Source organism: Cupressus sempervirens, chromosome 1, assembly GCF_028749045.1.
Source record: "Cupressus sempervirens isolate cs-2001-9-10 chromosome 1, ASM2874904v1, whole genome shotgun sequence".
Taxonomy (NCBI): Eukaryota; Viridiplantae; Streptophyta; class Pinopsida; order Cupressales; family Cupressaceae; genus Cupressus; species Cupressus sempervirens.
In genome coordinates, this window is record NC_143118.1 from 231,547,758 (window position 1) to 231,563,698 (window position 15,941).

Consider the following 15,941-nt stretch of genomic DNA (forward strand, 5'->3'; position numbering starts at 1 on the left):
TTAATCAATCAATAAATAGGGTCAAATGTTTGAAAAAAAATTCATGAAAGCGATAAGCATTGAACTTCCACACATACATTCCTTATCATTAATGATATAAAAAATCAGAGGAAGACACGAAGAAAATGATACATTCGTTATCATTAATGAGATAAAAGCAGAGGAAGATACGAAGGAAATGTCAGAGTGGGTGTAAAGACTCATTCAATGCTACTTTGCGTAACCGAGTTAATTAATGGAAAATGCGGCGTAGGGAGAGAATTATTGACCAATTCTTGTCTAAACCGACACAAACTCCTCTATAAATACGAACTCATGCAAAGCCCAAAGAAACATCAAGAATTGTTCATTAGTTGGAATTGATGTTCATCAATTATGTCTTGTGCAGATCGACAGACTAAACAGGAAAGAAGTGAGAAAAGTGATTCCCGTGATGATACAAAGAGAGCAGTAATCAAATACGATGGTGGTGATGTTGATAAATCAGCAGAGGAATTCATAGCCAAATTTCGCCGTGATTTGGAGATGGAAAGACTCAGATCTCTCGAGCGCTATCAAGAAATGCTTAACAGGGGAACTTGACGAATATAAAACAATTAGAAAACAGATTTTGTTTTCCTTAAGCAAAAACATGGAGGAAGTGTGATCGTTTCATTCTTTGTATAAGACAAGCCAATATCGTTGTTAAAATAATAAAGATCCAGCAGCAATAAAAGGATCGAGCTGTATGAATCACATAATTTTTTGTTTATGAAATCTTATTTTGTTTCTTTACTCCTTGGGATTTTGCATCAGTAAAGGGGTTTACTAAAAGTTGTGTAACTAAATAATAGAAATCTTGATGATCTTTTGTTATCCCAAAATTCAGATGAAGGAGATATCGCCTCATTTGTACTGTGGTCAAATCGCAGACCAGAAAAAGGAATAACTCTTAGTTATTTGTGATCAACACCGAGAGCCGATTGAAAGTGGATTGTGGTAATACTCCCATAGAGTTGGGTAGACCATGTTTTATCGGCCCGGCTTAAACAGCACACAGTAAGCTATGGGCCCATTCTTCCCTCAAAACGTTCGTTCATGTCTGCTTCCGGAAGTATTCGCCGTTACCATTTTGAATTCGAAGATTATTCCCGCTTGTTTGATGGTATAGAAAGAAGCGAAGGGCAAGAGTACAGTACTGGACTCTGTATACATCGCAGCTGTCATGGAACACTTCACCGCTGAGACACTTTTCACAACCTTCACTGCTTTGTGCAATAAAGAGAAGCAATGGACGTCCGCCTGTGACAAAATGGGAGGTTTAGAATAGGTCATTGCCATCCATTGAAAAAAAACGTAAGGGAATTCACTATCTGATGCTCTATTTGACGTGTTTGCGAAATGCGGAACTATAGACATCTCTCATGAAATGCTACATGGTTGCAGCATAAGTAGAAACCGTGTGTGTCGAAAAGGAATTAGAAACTTCTAACCAAGTGTAGTTGGCAGGTATAAACCCAGACTCGGCAGCCTTTGGGAAATAGAGAGCTTGGGAACAAAGTATGAACTTCCATCACAGAGATGTTGTATCTGCAATTGTTATGGGAGGTGTGTAAGATTATACAAGGCAAGTGAACTGTTTGACAGAATGCCTCAAAGAAATTTGTTTACATCTGAATGCACTTTCTTGCATGATATTAACAAAATGGAATAGAGGTATCTTCACAAAGATTAAAAAAATCTAATAATGTTTTATAAAATACTATGGTTGCAGGTTATGGCTGTTCTGTTTGTAGGAGTTGGATAATTCAATCTTTTTTATTAAGCTTCTCAAATAGTGTGGATGTAACATTTATATTAAGATTTATTAGAAAAAAAAATTCTTAACAGAATCTTCAAATTAATTAATCTAGAAAGATATAATAAATAGTAAAAGAAAAGTTGAGGTGGATGATTAATTAGGGAGAATTTAGATATTACTCAAACAAAACAATTATTGAACTAAATTTGGTATTTCAAATGGATATCCTAAGTAGGAGGCTTACATCCTCAAACTCATTACTATGTGAAAAAACTAGTAAAGAATTTATGATTGAAGAAAATTGTAAAGTTTTGTTTTCTTTTATGATTTTTTTTCTATTAGATATAAGTAGAAGTCACTTAATAGTTCATAACAACATAATAAAGTTTACGAACTAAAGTATCAAGCTTACAATCTTCAGTCTATACATATCCTCACTAAAATATTGGACCAACCAAAAAGGACAAAACCGTATTAACTAACAATATATAAACCTCAGCACTCCATCCATGTTGTCAATGGAAGAGGTCCCTCAGTCCACATGAGCCTCAAGTCACCTGTTAGGAACCTGTGTGTTCCTTCTGTTTATTTTGTTAGAGTAGAGTTGTTGGACGCATATGCTTTGTAAGTCGTCCCGTGAGTTTATTTTATTATCCCACATGCATAGGTAGTATTACTTTTCTAGATCGTACCCAGTATATAAGAATAGGTTGAGGCCCTTGATGGGCACGGACGAATTTATTGTATTGAGCTTGCTCAAAGGAGGTTACCCCCTCGAAGTGGCCTGCGATCAGTAGATTTATTCTGAGTTCTGCTATCACTTTGTATTCTGTTATTTCGAGCATTCTCACGATATTGCTATAAGGAGGTTCTTCTCATCTGGTATCAGAGCACTCTCTTGGGCTCGCTGGGTGGAAATTACATCAAATTTTTTTTTCTGTCGTGGCCTTCAGGTTCCTCTCACTTCTAATATCTCTTGTTATTGCAATAACTCTTTTCAGTTGTTCTGTCTGTGAGTGAATTTTTCTAAGTCGACTGTTCAGAAAGAAAACAAAAAAAAAAAAAAAAAAAAAAAAAAAAAAAGAGTAAAAATTTTTCTGTTTTTTAGTCGTAGCTTCCTTGTTTGCTTTCTGTTTCTGCTCATACTTCCGCAGAACGTCTGCAATATCATTTCGCATACTTCCTTCCTTGGCGACCCAACTCCAAATTTTACATATCAAAGCCCTAAATCCCTCATTTATCTAATTTTAGGGTTTGCCCTATCTTTTTCACCTCTCATCCAATCGCCACCAAACTGAGCCACAAGATTCAATTCCTCATTTTGCTCCCTTATCCCTCTTGGACTGTTCGCCTCATTTCGCCTCCCTACCCTTGAAACCCTCATTTTTCTTTTTCCCTTGTCCCCAGATAGTCTCCCACCACCCGTCGAACACCCATTTCTTATATGAGTTTTACCCAAATCCAAGTTTGCCGTAACTAAAAAAGTTTTTGTTTCTCATCTTCTACCCATTTCAAAAAAAAAAAAAAAAAAAAAAAAAAAAAAAAAAAAAAAAAAAACCCTTGTTTTATGGTTGTTACGCGTACAGGAGCAAAAATCATGGAAGAGGAAATTGCATCCCTCAAAACCAGACTTCAAGATCTGGATGAAAAAATTCTGGGTCTTAACTTTCAGCAGTCAGCCATGAGCCGAAACCATTCAGGAGATACTGGGTCCTCTTCTGGCAATTTCCGTGGACCAAAGCTTGATTTTCCACGCTTCGATGGTTCTGATCCGACTGGATGGATCTATAGGGCAGAGCAGTATTTCAGCTTGCATAATACTTTGGATAACCACAAAGTCTCCCTTGCATCTTTTCATTTGGAACATGAAGCTCTTCAATGGTTCCGTTGGTACATCAAGGCTAATGTAGGCCCAACGTGGAGCGAATTGTGCACCCTCATTTTGGAGCGCTTTGGCCCTAGTTCCTTTGATGATTTCACAGGAGCACTCACTAAACTGCGTCAAACAGGCACTGTAAGAGAATACCAGACAGAGTTTGAAAAATTAGCTAATCACACAGAGGGCTTGTCTGATGAATTCTTCCGTAGTTGTTTTGTCAGTGGTCTGAAGGATGCACTTCGCTCAGAAGTCAAAATGTTTCGACCTACTACAATGATGGAAGCCCTTGGGTTGGCTAAGTTAGCGGAAGACAAGATTAGTGCTCTACAACGCTCCAGATCTAATTTTGTTCCATTCAGAAATACAGGTTCTCACAACCCTCCAGTCATACCAGCTCCCAGAACTACTCCGATCACGCACTTGTCTGAAACAGAGATGCGAGTTAGGCGAGACAAAGGGCTTTGTTATAATTGTGATGAGAAATGGTCTCGGGGCCATAGATGTGTTCAGCAAAAGCTCTATCTCTTGGATGTGGATTCTCCACCGGAACTGGAAGAATATGTAGATGCTCAGGAAACAGTGGATGCTGAGGTTGAGCCTCACCAGCCTGAACCTCCTTCCCCAGAAGCTCCACCAGAGATATCTGTCCATGCTTTGGCAGGAGTCACTACTCCACAAACCATGCGGGTCCAGGGTTTCTTCAAGACGATCCCTCTTACTATACTCATTGATTCTGGTAGCACTCATAACTTCATTGATCCACGAATAGCCAAACAGGCTGATTGCTTTATCCATCCCTGCTCTAGCTTTGAAGTCATGATTGCCAATGGGGGCACTTTACCTTGTAAAGGAAAATGTCGCAATGTGCGTCTCTCTATTGGAGATTATAACATGCGCTCTGACATGTTTGCCTTACCCTTAGGTGGCTGTGATGTGGTTTTGGGTGCCCAATGGTTACGCACTCTTGGCCCCATTCTCTGGGATTTTGCTGAACTTTGGATGCAGTTTTCAGCCGAGGGGCACCAACACACTTTGAAAGGCTTACAACCAGGGTCTCTCAGCATCATCAGTTCACACCGTATGGAAAAACTTCTTAAGAAGAATTCACATGGCGTCATCGCTCAGCTCCATTCCATTCAGATGCAGCCATCAGCAGTCTCTAGCACTCCTGCCGATCTCCAACACATTTTGGACAAGTATTCTGGTATATTTGCTGAACCTGTGGGATTACCTCCTTCTCGTCCAGAGGACCACCGTATTCAGCTCCTTCCTGGCAGTGTTCCGCCCAACATCAGGCCCTACCGCTACCCATTTCATCAGAAGACCGAAATCGAGATACTTGTCCGTGACTTACTGAAGCAAGGTATTATTCGCCCTAGTACCAGTTCCTTTTCTTCTCCAGTTCTACTTGTTCGCAAAAAAGATGGGTCATGGCGACTCTGCATTGATTTCCGAGCACTTAATCATCTCACTATAAAGGACAAGTTTCCCATTCCAGTTGTTGATGAACTTCTTGATGAACTTCATGGGGCTCATTTTTTCTCCAAGTTAGATCTTCGTTCTGGGTATCATCAAATTCGGGTTAATGAGGAGGATATACCTAAAACTGCCTACCGCACACATGATGGTCACTATGAATTTTTAGTCATGCCCTTTGGCCTCACGAATGCTCCTTCAACATTTCAGGCAGTGATGAATAACATATTTCGACCATACCTCCGGAAATTCATTCTAGTCTTCTTTGATGATATCCTCATATATAGCAAAACTTGGGCTGAGCATCTCCATCATCTGGAGCTTGTCTTGCAACTTCTCTCTGATCATCAACTCTGTGCAAAACTATCTAAATGTGTGTTTGGCCAGGAGGAAGTGGAGTATCTCGGGCATATTGTTGCACACCATGGAGTGCGGGTGGATCCTACAAAAATAGATGCCATGAAAACTTGGCCGCATCCTAAAACTCTCAAGAGCCTTCGGGGTTTTTTGGGGTTGACTGGCTACTACCGCAAGTTTGTCAAAGATTACGGGAAAATTGCAGCACCATTGACAGCTCTGTTAAAAAAGGATGCCTTCTCCTGGACCCCTGTTGCTGAGACTGCATTTGAACAACTGAAACAGGCTATGTGCAGTACACCTGTTCTCGCGATGCCAAATTTTTCCAAACCCTTCACTATTGAGAGTGATGCTTGCGGCAATGGATTGGGTGCTGTTCTCCTGCAAGATGACCATCCTATTGCGTTCACTAGCAAAGCCCTCTCTGGTAAGAATCTAGCCCTCTCTACTTATGAAAAAGAAATGATGGCTATTTTGCATGCTGTACAGAAGTGGCGGCCATACCTCTTAGGGAGTCATTTTTGCATCAGAACCGATCACCAAAGTCTGAAATACTTCCTGGAACAACGGGTATCCTCTCCTACACAACAGAAATGGGTCAGCAAACTCATGGGGTATGATTATGAGATCACCTACAAGAAGGGTAAGGAGAATATTGTGGCAGATGCTCTTTCTCGCACATTTGATAATCAAGCTTCCCTTTCCGCTATTTCTATGCCCATTCCCAATTGGTTAGCGTCTGTTCAGCAGGGCTATGACAGTGACTCTTCTTTATCTCAAATCATTCACCAGCTAGCCAATAATCCTTCTGCTATACCACATTACTCTTGGGATGGTGCTTCTCTTCGATACAAGGGTCGGCTAGTGCTTCCTCAGAACCCAGCTCTACATCAGGCTATTTTTTATGAACTCCATGCTTCTCCTTCAGCAGGGCACTCAGGCTTCCTCAAAACTTATGAGCGAGCAAGGAGAAACTTCTTTTGGAAAGGAATGAAACAGACGATTCAACAGATGGTGGCTGAATGTGATACTTGCCAACGCCACAAGGGTGAAACGACCCTCCTTCCTGGCTTGCTCGAACCATTGCCCATCCCTACACGGATTTGGACTGATATTTCTATGGATTTCATTGAAGGGCTTCCTAAATCCGGTGGCAAGACAGTGATCTTGGTTGTGGTTGATCGTCTCTCGAAATATAGTCATTTTTGTGCCCTCAGCCACCCCTATACTGCCTCCTCTGTTGCACAAATCTTCATGGACCAGATATTTCGTCTTCATGGACTCCCTTCTTCCATTGTCTCTGATCGTGATGCAACTTTTACCAGTCATTTTTGGACTGAACTGTTTCAGAAAACTGGCACCAAACTGAAGATGAGTTTGGGCTATCACCCACAAACTGATGGTCAAATGGAAATTGTCAATAAATGCTTGGAAACTTATCTTCGTTGCTTCACTTCCGAACAGCAACATCAGTGGGCCAAGTGGCTCCCTTTAGCTGAATGGTGGTACAATACCTCTTACCACACTGCCTCTAAAATGACTCCATATGAAGCAGTCTATGGTCAGGCACCTCCAGTGCTCCTTCCCTACACTCCAAACAGCTCACCAGTCCAGGCAGTTGACATAGTTCTCCGCAGCAGGGATCAGATTCTTCGTACCTTACAGGATAATCTTCACATGGCCCGTAATCGGATGAAACAACAAGCAGATCAACACCGTTCTGAGCGCTCATTTCAAGTTGGGGATATGGTTTTTCTTCGTCTACAGCCATACAAACAATCCTCCCTAAAGCTGAAAGGGCGTCATAAGCTGGCCCCAAAGTTTTATGGGCCTTATCAGGTTCTGCAGAAGATTGGTTCAGTTGCTTATAAACTGGAACTTCCTCCTTCTTCCCGCATTCATCCAGTCTTTCATGTTTCTTGTCTAAAGAAAGTTCTGGGTACCACTGTCAGAGCACAAACTACTCTCCCTGAAATGGATACGGAAGGATCCATTATCCTGGAGCCGGTGGCAATCATTGACCAGCGCACTCGCCAGCTTCGGTCTCGCTCCATCTCTGAGGTCTTGATTCAGTGGCATGGCATGCAACCAGAGGATGCTACCTGGGAACCCCTTCTTCAGATTCAACAACAATTTCCACACCTTAAGCTTTGAGGACAAAGCTTTTTTCTAAGGGAGAGGGGATGTTAGGAACCTGTGTGTTCCTTCTGTTTATTTTGTTAGAGTAGAGTTGTTGGACGCATATGCTTTGTAAGTCGTCCCGTGAGTTTATTTTATTATCCCACATGCATAGGTAGTATTACTTTTCTAGATCATACCCAGTATATAAGAATAGGTTGAGGCCCTTGATGGGCACGGACGAATTTATTGTATTGAGCTTGCTCAAAGGAGGTTACCCCCTCGAAGTGGCCTGCGATCAGTAGATTTATTCTGAGTTCTGCTATCACTTTGTATTCTGTTATTTCGAGCATTCTCACGATATTGCTATAAGGAGGTTCTTCTCATCACCATCCCTGATCATAGTGTTCGGATCTTTCATAAGTTGTTGCCATGGAAGTGCTAGGGAAAGAGGGATAGTAGTTATCATTATACAAGGGGTTCTTCCTTCATTTAAATCATCCACATTTTCAGTAAACACTATTACATTGTTTGTTTTAGTGTTGTCATCCAAACGATTAACAAATCTACCCAGCTTGGTCCCACTAGTATCGGTCCTACCAACATTAGAGTTGATGCTTTCTTGATTCACTATTTTACTCTGTATGTTTAGCTCCTTGAGTTCCTTTACCAACTTGATTTGTTCCAACATTTCTTAAAGGATGCCCTCGAATGTAAAAGTCTCATTGATTTCTGCTTTAACTTCAAATTGGATGTTCTCATCCTTAAGCACCATAGATCATTCACTAGTGGCCCTTAGTGTTTGTCTTTCCTTCACTTTGTAGATAATAGTAACCTGCAAACAAATTTTATGCATAATGAGTCTTCGTAGACTCAATAAGGATTCTACTCCTATCTTTAAATACATCATCATTCCTAATTAACTACATAGACCAAAGCAATTAAGAAGAAAAAATAACCCATAATCTATTAAGATGCTTTGGGAGACCAGGAATAGAGCCCGTATTAGCATAAAAGGTGAGAATATTAGAGTTTGATTGGATTCCAAACTAGTTCTAAACCCCTTTGGCAAAGCTACATTTGGACAGCAGGTGAGACAAAGTTTCAAGCTCCGAACAGAAAGAACAGGGGAGAGGAACACCATTAACATTGTTCAAGGGTAATCAATGGAGCAAGGCTTGCCAAATAAAGCATTGAATCTTAGGTTCAACATTCCTATGCCAAATAGAGGAAAGGTTTTTGGACCAGCATTGGGGTTCAAGGTTACATGACGACTTAGTATTGAGGTATTCAAAAATAGAATTGTTGTTTGACAGTAGGTTGTACAAGTATTTAGCCTTGGTGGAGAAGAGGCGCGAGCCATCTAGCTAGGTAAGGAGAGGAAGCCTATCAATCTCATCACCATACTTTTGAGGAAGTTCAACACACAACCAAGTGCTTTTGAGGATAACAAACATTATTTTTTGTGAGGGGGAGACTTTGAATTTTGAGGGTAGCTCCTCCCAAGTTAAAAGCGTGTACTTTTCTATGAGATCCTTGAATGAATGGATTCCTTTTTTGTCCCATGCCCTAGTTGAGCATCCTTGTAGGAAGGCTAAAGGTTTTCTTTTTCTTTCAAAATTCCACCAAGGGAATTTCTCCCCACAAATCTTGTCTTGGTAGTTTGATATCTCGCCCCTGTAACCCACTGCCTTACTTTCTCCCATGCCTTCGAGATAGCTTTAAATAATGTTGACCCTTTCACCTTAATCTTCCATCTACCTGAGAGTAGGTCATGGATATTTAAAACTTTCCAAGATTTTCCCACACAGAGAGTTCCTTGAGCAATGTTGTGTCTAATTAGGACCTTCCAAGGTTTATTTCCTTTTCTAGATCTAGCAATCTATTTGGCAGCAAGAGCTATGCCTTGTAACCTTAGATCTTTCAGAGCCAATCCTCCTACCTCCTTTCTCATTGAGCACCAACTTCATTTAACAACATGTCTCTTCTTGCTCCCTTTACAATCTGACATTAAGAAGTTTCTAATCACTTTGTGAATATAGTTAATATGATTTGATTGAAGAGCCATGCAGAAGAGTATTAAACCATACATGTTGATAACACTTTATGACAAACTTGTGTTCTTCTAGCAAGGGATAGATAGTTTTTGTTCCATCTACTAAGCTTGTGTTCAATCTTTTCTTAACTCATTCCGATGTAGTATTTAGGTTGGGGGATATAGAGAATGGTATCCCTAGATATCTAACTATATGTTTTGGTCCACCCCAAGAGAATCCAAATTTACAATACCATGATGGAGGTTGCTCTACCCAACCTAGCATAATGGATTTAGCAATAGACACTTTGCAACTTGAAGCATTGCAAAACAAGTTCAATTTAGTTGAAAGGTTGGTGACATTGATTTCAGAAAACTCAAAGAGAAGTGAAGTATCATCAACAAACTATACATTATTGATTTCTTCATGGTTAGGTAAAGTTATTCCTTTAACTTAAGGGGATAGAAAGTTATCTCTAAGAATATAGTGCATGCTATCAACAACAATGACAAACAAGGAAGGGGCTAATAGACACCATTGTCTTACAGATCTAGAAAGGAAAATGGAATCTTATCTTAATCCATTGACCTCTACTATTGCATAGGCATCTGCCAATATTGTAAATACGATCTTGATAAAGTATGCAGGGAATCCCAAAAATTCTAACATCAACCTTATAAATTTTCATTCTATCCTGTCATATGTTTTTTCATAGTCTATGAGGAACATGGTTGCTCATTGACCAAAATTCTTAGCCCACTCCATTGTTTCCCAGCAAGTAATAAAATTCTCCAGAATATACCTCCCCTTTACAAATCCAACTTGAGTATGATTATCAACATAGGGTAAAACCTCTTTGAGCCAAAGAGACAATATCTTTTCCAGTATCTTATAGGAGACATTAAGGACCATGATAGGACAACAATTCTTAATTAGGATATTGTCCCCATCTTTTGGAATGAGTTTGATTAATCTAGAATTAACCTCAATCCCTAGTGATCCACTCTTAATGCCTTCTTAATACAAAATTAAATGATATTGCCAAATCCAGTCTATGTGGGTTTTATTAAATTTTGCACGAATTCCATCTAGCCTCAGGGCCTTGTCATTATTCATCGGTGATATAGCCTTCACAATATCTTCTTTAGAAATGGGTTCATCTAGCACAGCGTTGTCTTTCTCTGTCATCTTTCTTGGAATTAGTTTCCTAATTCTATTTCTTTCACTTTTCACTACAACATTTTGGGTCAAATTGTGACGATAGTGTAATTTGTGGCAATTTTCATGTTTTTATTTTGCAATTATCTCCGATGTCATTGCAATATTGAAATTGGTGTCATAATTGTGATGCCCATGTTAGTATTTTTTTTTTTTTAAAAAGCACGACATAAATCATTCTCCTTTTGGTTTGATTGTGGAGAGCTGCATGCGAAAGAGGGTGGAGATTTCTAAATGAGGGTGGATATTTTCGTGCCCTTTCTTTGCATTTCATTGCCATGCCCTTGTGATCTTTGTGATTTTGTTGTTGTGCACTTGCTCTATGATTTTGTTGTCATGCCCTTGCTCTATGATTTCATTATCATGTTGTGCCCTTGTGATCTCTATGCCCTTGCTCTACGATTTCATTGTTGTGTCGTGCTCTTGCAATCTCCATGCCCTTGCTTTACAATTTATTTCAAGGGATATATAAATATTCTTTTCTTTTCCTTCTAAACATGTATATCGCTGAGATATTTTTTAAGGTGCTTATTACATCTTAGCACAACAGAAAAACTGATCTAGCTGCATGCATATTCCAAAATCCAAATAATAAAATAATAAAACTCACTCAACCCATGCTAAGTGAACTATGACTTACCTCAAGATCAAAAATAATGTAGACCAAGAAAAATGGGCAGAGTTTGCAAGAAATTTTACAAAAACATATCATAGAAAATATTTTTAGAAAGAAACTAGCCATAACCCAATTAAATGGGTCTAGTTGTTGATTAGTTGGGTTGATTACAAATTCCTATAGAACTGTCATCAAATTAGGTACAATAAAATGAACAATCAGGTGTTCCCAGCTAGCAAAGATCAAATGCAATTTTCCAAGGTGATAAAATTGCACATCCACATGCATTGCTTCCACGACAGGCATGAAGTGCATTCCCCAATTTATAACAAATGGTTGGATATAAAGGCTCCATAGACTAGCCCAACAATGGAAGCCAATGATGTAACCATGCATGTCTTGGCACACTCTCCCTATGAGGATTCCAAGTATCTACTATTATTGTTAATTTGAGCATCACTATATGATCCAGAATGTTATGAAGTACTAAAGCTAGTAGTAACTTCTCCCATGTCTCCATAAACTGTAGCATAGGTTCAGGGTCCCTTGGTTCCCAGGAATTTGTAGCAACTATTCTCACTACTGAAAGAATAACTTTAGTGAAGAATTGAGTGTAAAGAGTTGAAGAATAACATTCTTCTGTGTAAATTCCATAATCACAAAACTCATTGCCTTCCAGAAGCCTCTACCACAGTGACATTACCTCTACACCATACAAAGGATGTATGTATGTATGTGTGTGTATATGTATGCATGTGTATATTTATGTATGTATGTATGAATGAATGAATAAATGTATGTATGTATGTATGTATATAAAGAAATCTTGTGGATTGTGGAGATCTAGGATTTCGTTGCCAATGCCCTTGTGATCATTGCATTTCATTGTTGTTCCCTTGTGATCTTTGTATATGTATGTATGTATGTATATGTATATACATGTATATGTATATATGTATACATATATGTGTGTGTGTGTGTGTGTGTGTGTGTGTGTGTGTGTGTGTGTGTGTGTGTGTGTGTGTGTGTACATACATACACACACATATGTGTGTGTCTATGTATGTATGTATGTATATAAATAGAGAAATCTTGGCACAACAAAAAAACAATAAAACTAACTCAACATGTAGCATGGCCACAAATGCGATGGCAACACCTATTGGTAAGTAGATTCCACTTTTTCTTTCTCATTTTTTATGTATTTATTTCACTTAAATTATTATTTCTTATGGGGCATTTTTTAATATTGGATTCATTTTATGTCAAAGGCAATGAGGAAATTCCTGGATATACTCATGTTAGATGTACGGGAATCACTAAAGAATTGTGATGAATTGCTTGTGACCAATGAAGATGGACTTTCCCTAAGAGTAGCAGAAGGTGATGAGGACATTCGAGGTACTTTAAATATTGATCCTTTCTTAAATATTTTAGATGTTAACAAGAAATTTAGATGTTGGGGGGGGGGGGGGAGGGGGAGGGGAGGGGGCAAATGAGCTTCCACCTTCACATGGTTGGCCTTGATTAGTAGAGAATATTAAACTATTATCAAAACCAAGGGAAGCTAAACATTATCCTATGTGTGTTGCATAAAAATGTAACTAAAGGAAAACACATTAAGCAACTAATGCACATTCCTACATTATCATGCAAAACCTCAAAATATGAAAGAAGACATGTAAATGAACGACATGAAACAAAAAAGAGTATAAACTATCAAAATACCACTATGCAAACCTCATGAAACCATCAAGTGTAGATGATTTCACATTGTTGTGGAATGTGGTTGCTCACAAGTCCAACAACATAACAATAAGGTAGATAGTAGATTCTTAGAAAATGAGGAGAGGGCTCTCAATTTATAGGAAAATGGACGGCTGAGATTGAATGCAAGATGGAGGGCTAGGATCCCTCAAGATCAATGAGGTGTCAATGAGGTGGAGGACAAGTAGACTCCATGTGGAATATGCTCACACATGTGTGAGCAACCTTTGATGGTGACATGATCAATGAGGTGTGAGACAACTTGATTCTCATGCAAGAGGACAAGTGTGCAAGAGGTGTGAGAAGGATGGCTTCTCACACGTGTAAGACAACTTGACTCTCATGCAAGAGGACAAGTGTGCAAGAGACATGCAAGACATGAGGGATGAAGAAAGTGTGAACATCTCTCACACATGTGTGAGGATTCCTCACACATGTGTGAGAACACACTTAGGGTTAAGAGGAGATTAGCAAGGATGATTAGGAAAAGAAAGCATGATTAGGAAATGGGTAGGTTTAGCATGATGGGTTAGGTAGGCTAGTGAGGTTAGATGAGGGTTAAATGTAGGAGCCATGTGCTCAAATAGGATTAAATGCAATATTTAATTCCTAGTGGGATTAGGAGGGAATTAATTAAGTAAATGACATACTTAATTAAAGTGAAAGGGATTAGATGCAAGTGGGAATTGGTTAGGATTTAAATAAACCTTAGTTTATTTAAATTATGGTAATGCAAATGTAATTAAATAAATGTAAAATTTATTTAATTAAGGTAGGGGAATTAAATAAATATTAAATATTTATTTAATTATTTAGGAACGGGTTTTGGACAATTTTTGGTGTCTACACTATGATTGCATGAAAATTAATCGTGTGAATATCTTGGTTTCAGGGAATGCAAAAGGAGGCCATAGTTCAATGTGCAATCTCAATTCATATGCATATGACATCAGGTGCAACTGAAAAATGCAACAGGTTTACATTTTTTGTTAGAGGTCTTTAATTAGGTATTTTAAGTTGTAGATCATCACAAGCATTATAACTTTGACTCTTATAGGCAAGGGTAATGTCCTTAGCATGCAAGAAAATCAAAAATTTCTATGTGTTGACTTACTGAGGGCATTCTCTTGGCCATAGCAGCTAGAGTTCTAATGTTCATGATGGTCTATTATTTTAAAAACTTAATAGACCTATTAAATAAATGTAATCGTGCTACATTTTTTCAAATGTGCCTATTGTCCATGTATATAGAACATAGCTGCAAATGCATTCTCAACTCAGAGTGACATATTCGTATTTTGGATGTGAGAGAAAAATGACACGCACCAAAAGATGGGAAAATGATGTCACTTTTGTAGGTCCGAAACCTTATTTTGTACTTTAAAGATTGATCCTTTCTGAAAGATTTTAGGTGTTAATGTGGAATGGATGGGGCGAAATGAGCTTCCACCTTCACGTGGTTGGCCCTGATTAGTAGATAATATTAAACTATTCTCAAAACCAAGTGAAGCTCAACATTAACCTATGATTGCATAACAACTAACTGTGTGAATCTATTGGTTCAAGCAATGTAGAAGGACACCATAGTTCAATATGCATAATTATATGTGAATGATAAACAAAATAGATTGATTTGATAACAAAAATGTGCGTCCACACAAATGCCACAGCTATAAAGGATACATTAATATCAATTTGAACTTTTATGACAAATGATTATAAATAGCCATTTACAAACATTTGTAAGACATGTCAAATATATGTCCCTTATATAATATTTTTTAATGAAATGAACATAACATGTATATGTGTACATTGTGTATATGTGACAACTTCATAAGATTGTTTCAATTAAGTCTAGATAGAGTCTAGATCACATGGGTGGACTACCTGACACATAACTAGGTTTAATATAGAACTAGATTCACTATATAATTTAATAGGTATATTGTCACGATTATGGCTATGGTTACAAGGGAAATAAGTAGGACTATGGCTAGAGTTAGAGTTAGTGTTAGGTTTAGAGTTAATTTTAGGGTCAGGCTTACAATTAAAACATTAGGGTTAGGTTAAGACTTATTATTAGGGTTATAGTTAGGTTTAGAGTTATAAAACTAGTAGTACTTATTGTTCTTGTTGCACGTGCCTCATAGCATAAATTAATTTGATTAGGTTTAGCATTCAAGGTTAATGTTATATCATAACTATGGTTTATATTATGGTTCTAAGGCTAATTTTAGGGTTAGTGTTTAGTATTAAGATTGAGTTTAGGGTCATTATTAGGGTTTAATCATGGTAAATTTTCAAAGTTAGCATTAGGAAAATATTTAGGGCTAGGGTTAGGAGTGTGTGTTCAAATATAGTGTTCTATGTTGAGTAAGCTATTTTGGTTAGAGTTAGGGTTAGTGTTATAATTGTGTTTATATAGTCAAATTATTAGTGTTTAATATTGGTGTGAAACTTAACTGTACAAGTAGAATTATGATTAGGTTTAGGATTTAGTGTTATATATTGAGTAAGTTAATATAATTAGGGTTAGGGTTTAGTTTTAGGATTAAGGTTTATGTTATGGTTATAGTTACATGGTTAGGCTTAGAGTTAGGATTGTGGTTGAGATTTAGAGGTATATGGTTAGGATCATGATCAATGTTAAGGTTAATATAATGTTTAGGGATCTTTAGAATTAAATGTTTA

The 15,941-nt window shown here is 38.1% G+C and overlaps 1 protein-coding gene across 1 annotated transcript; it reads left to right on the forward strand.

The window, feature by feature from the left end:
* The first annotated feature begins 343 nt into the window (after window positions 1–343).
* LOC149577014 (uncharacterized) lies at window positions 344–774 on the forward strand. The gene has a single exon (XM_089824735.1). The coding sequence runs from the start codon at window positions 376–378 to the stop codon at window positions 580–582; it is 207 nt and encodes a 68-aa protein (XP_089680861.1). The 5' UTR covers window positions 344–375; the 3' UTR covers window positions 583–774.
* The last annotated feature ends 15,167 nt before the right edge of the window (window positions 775–15,941 follow it).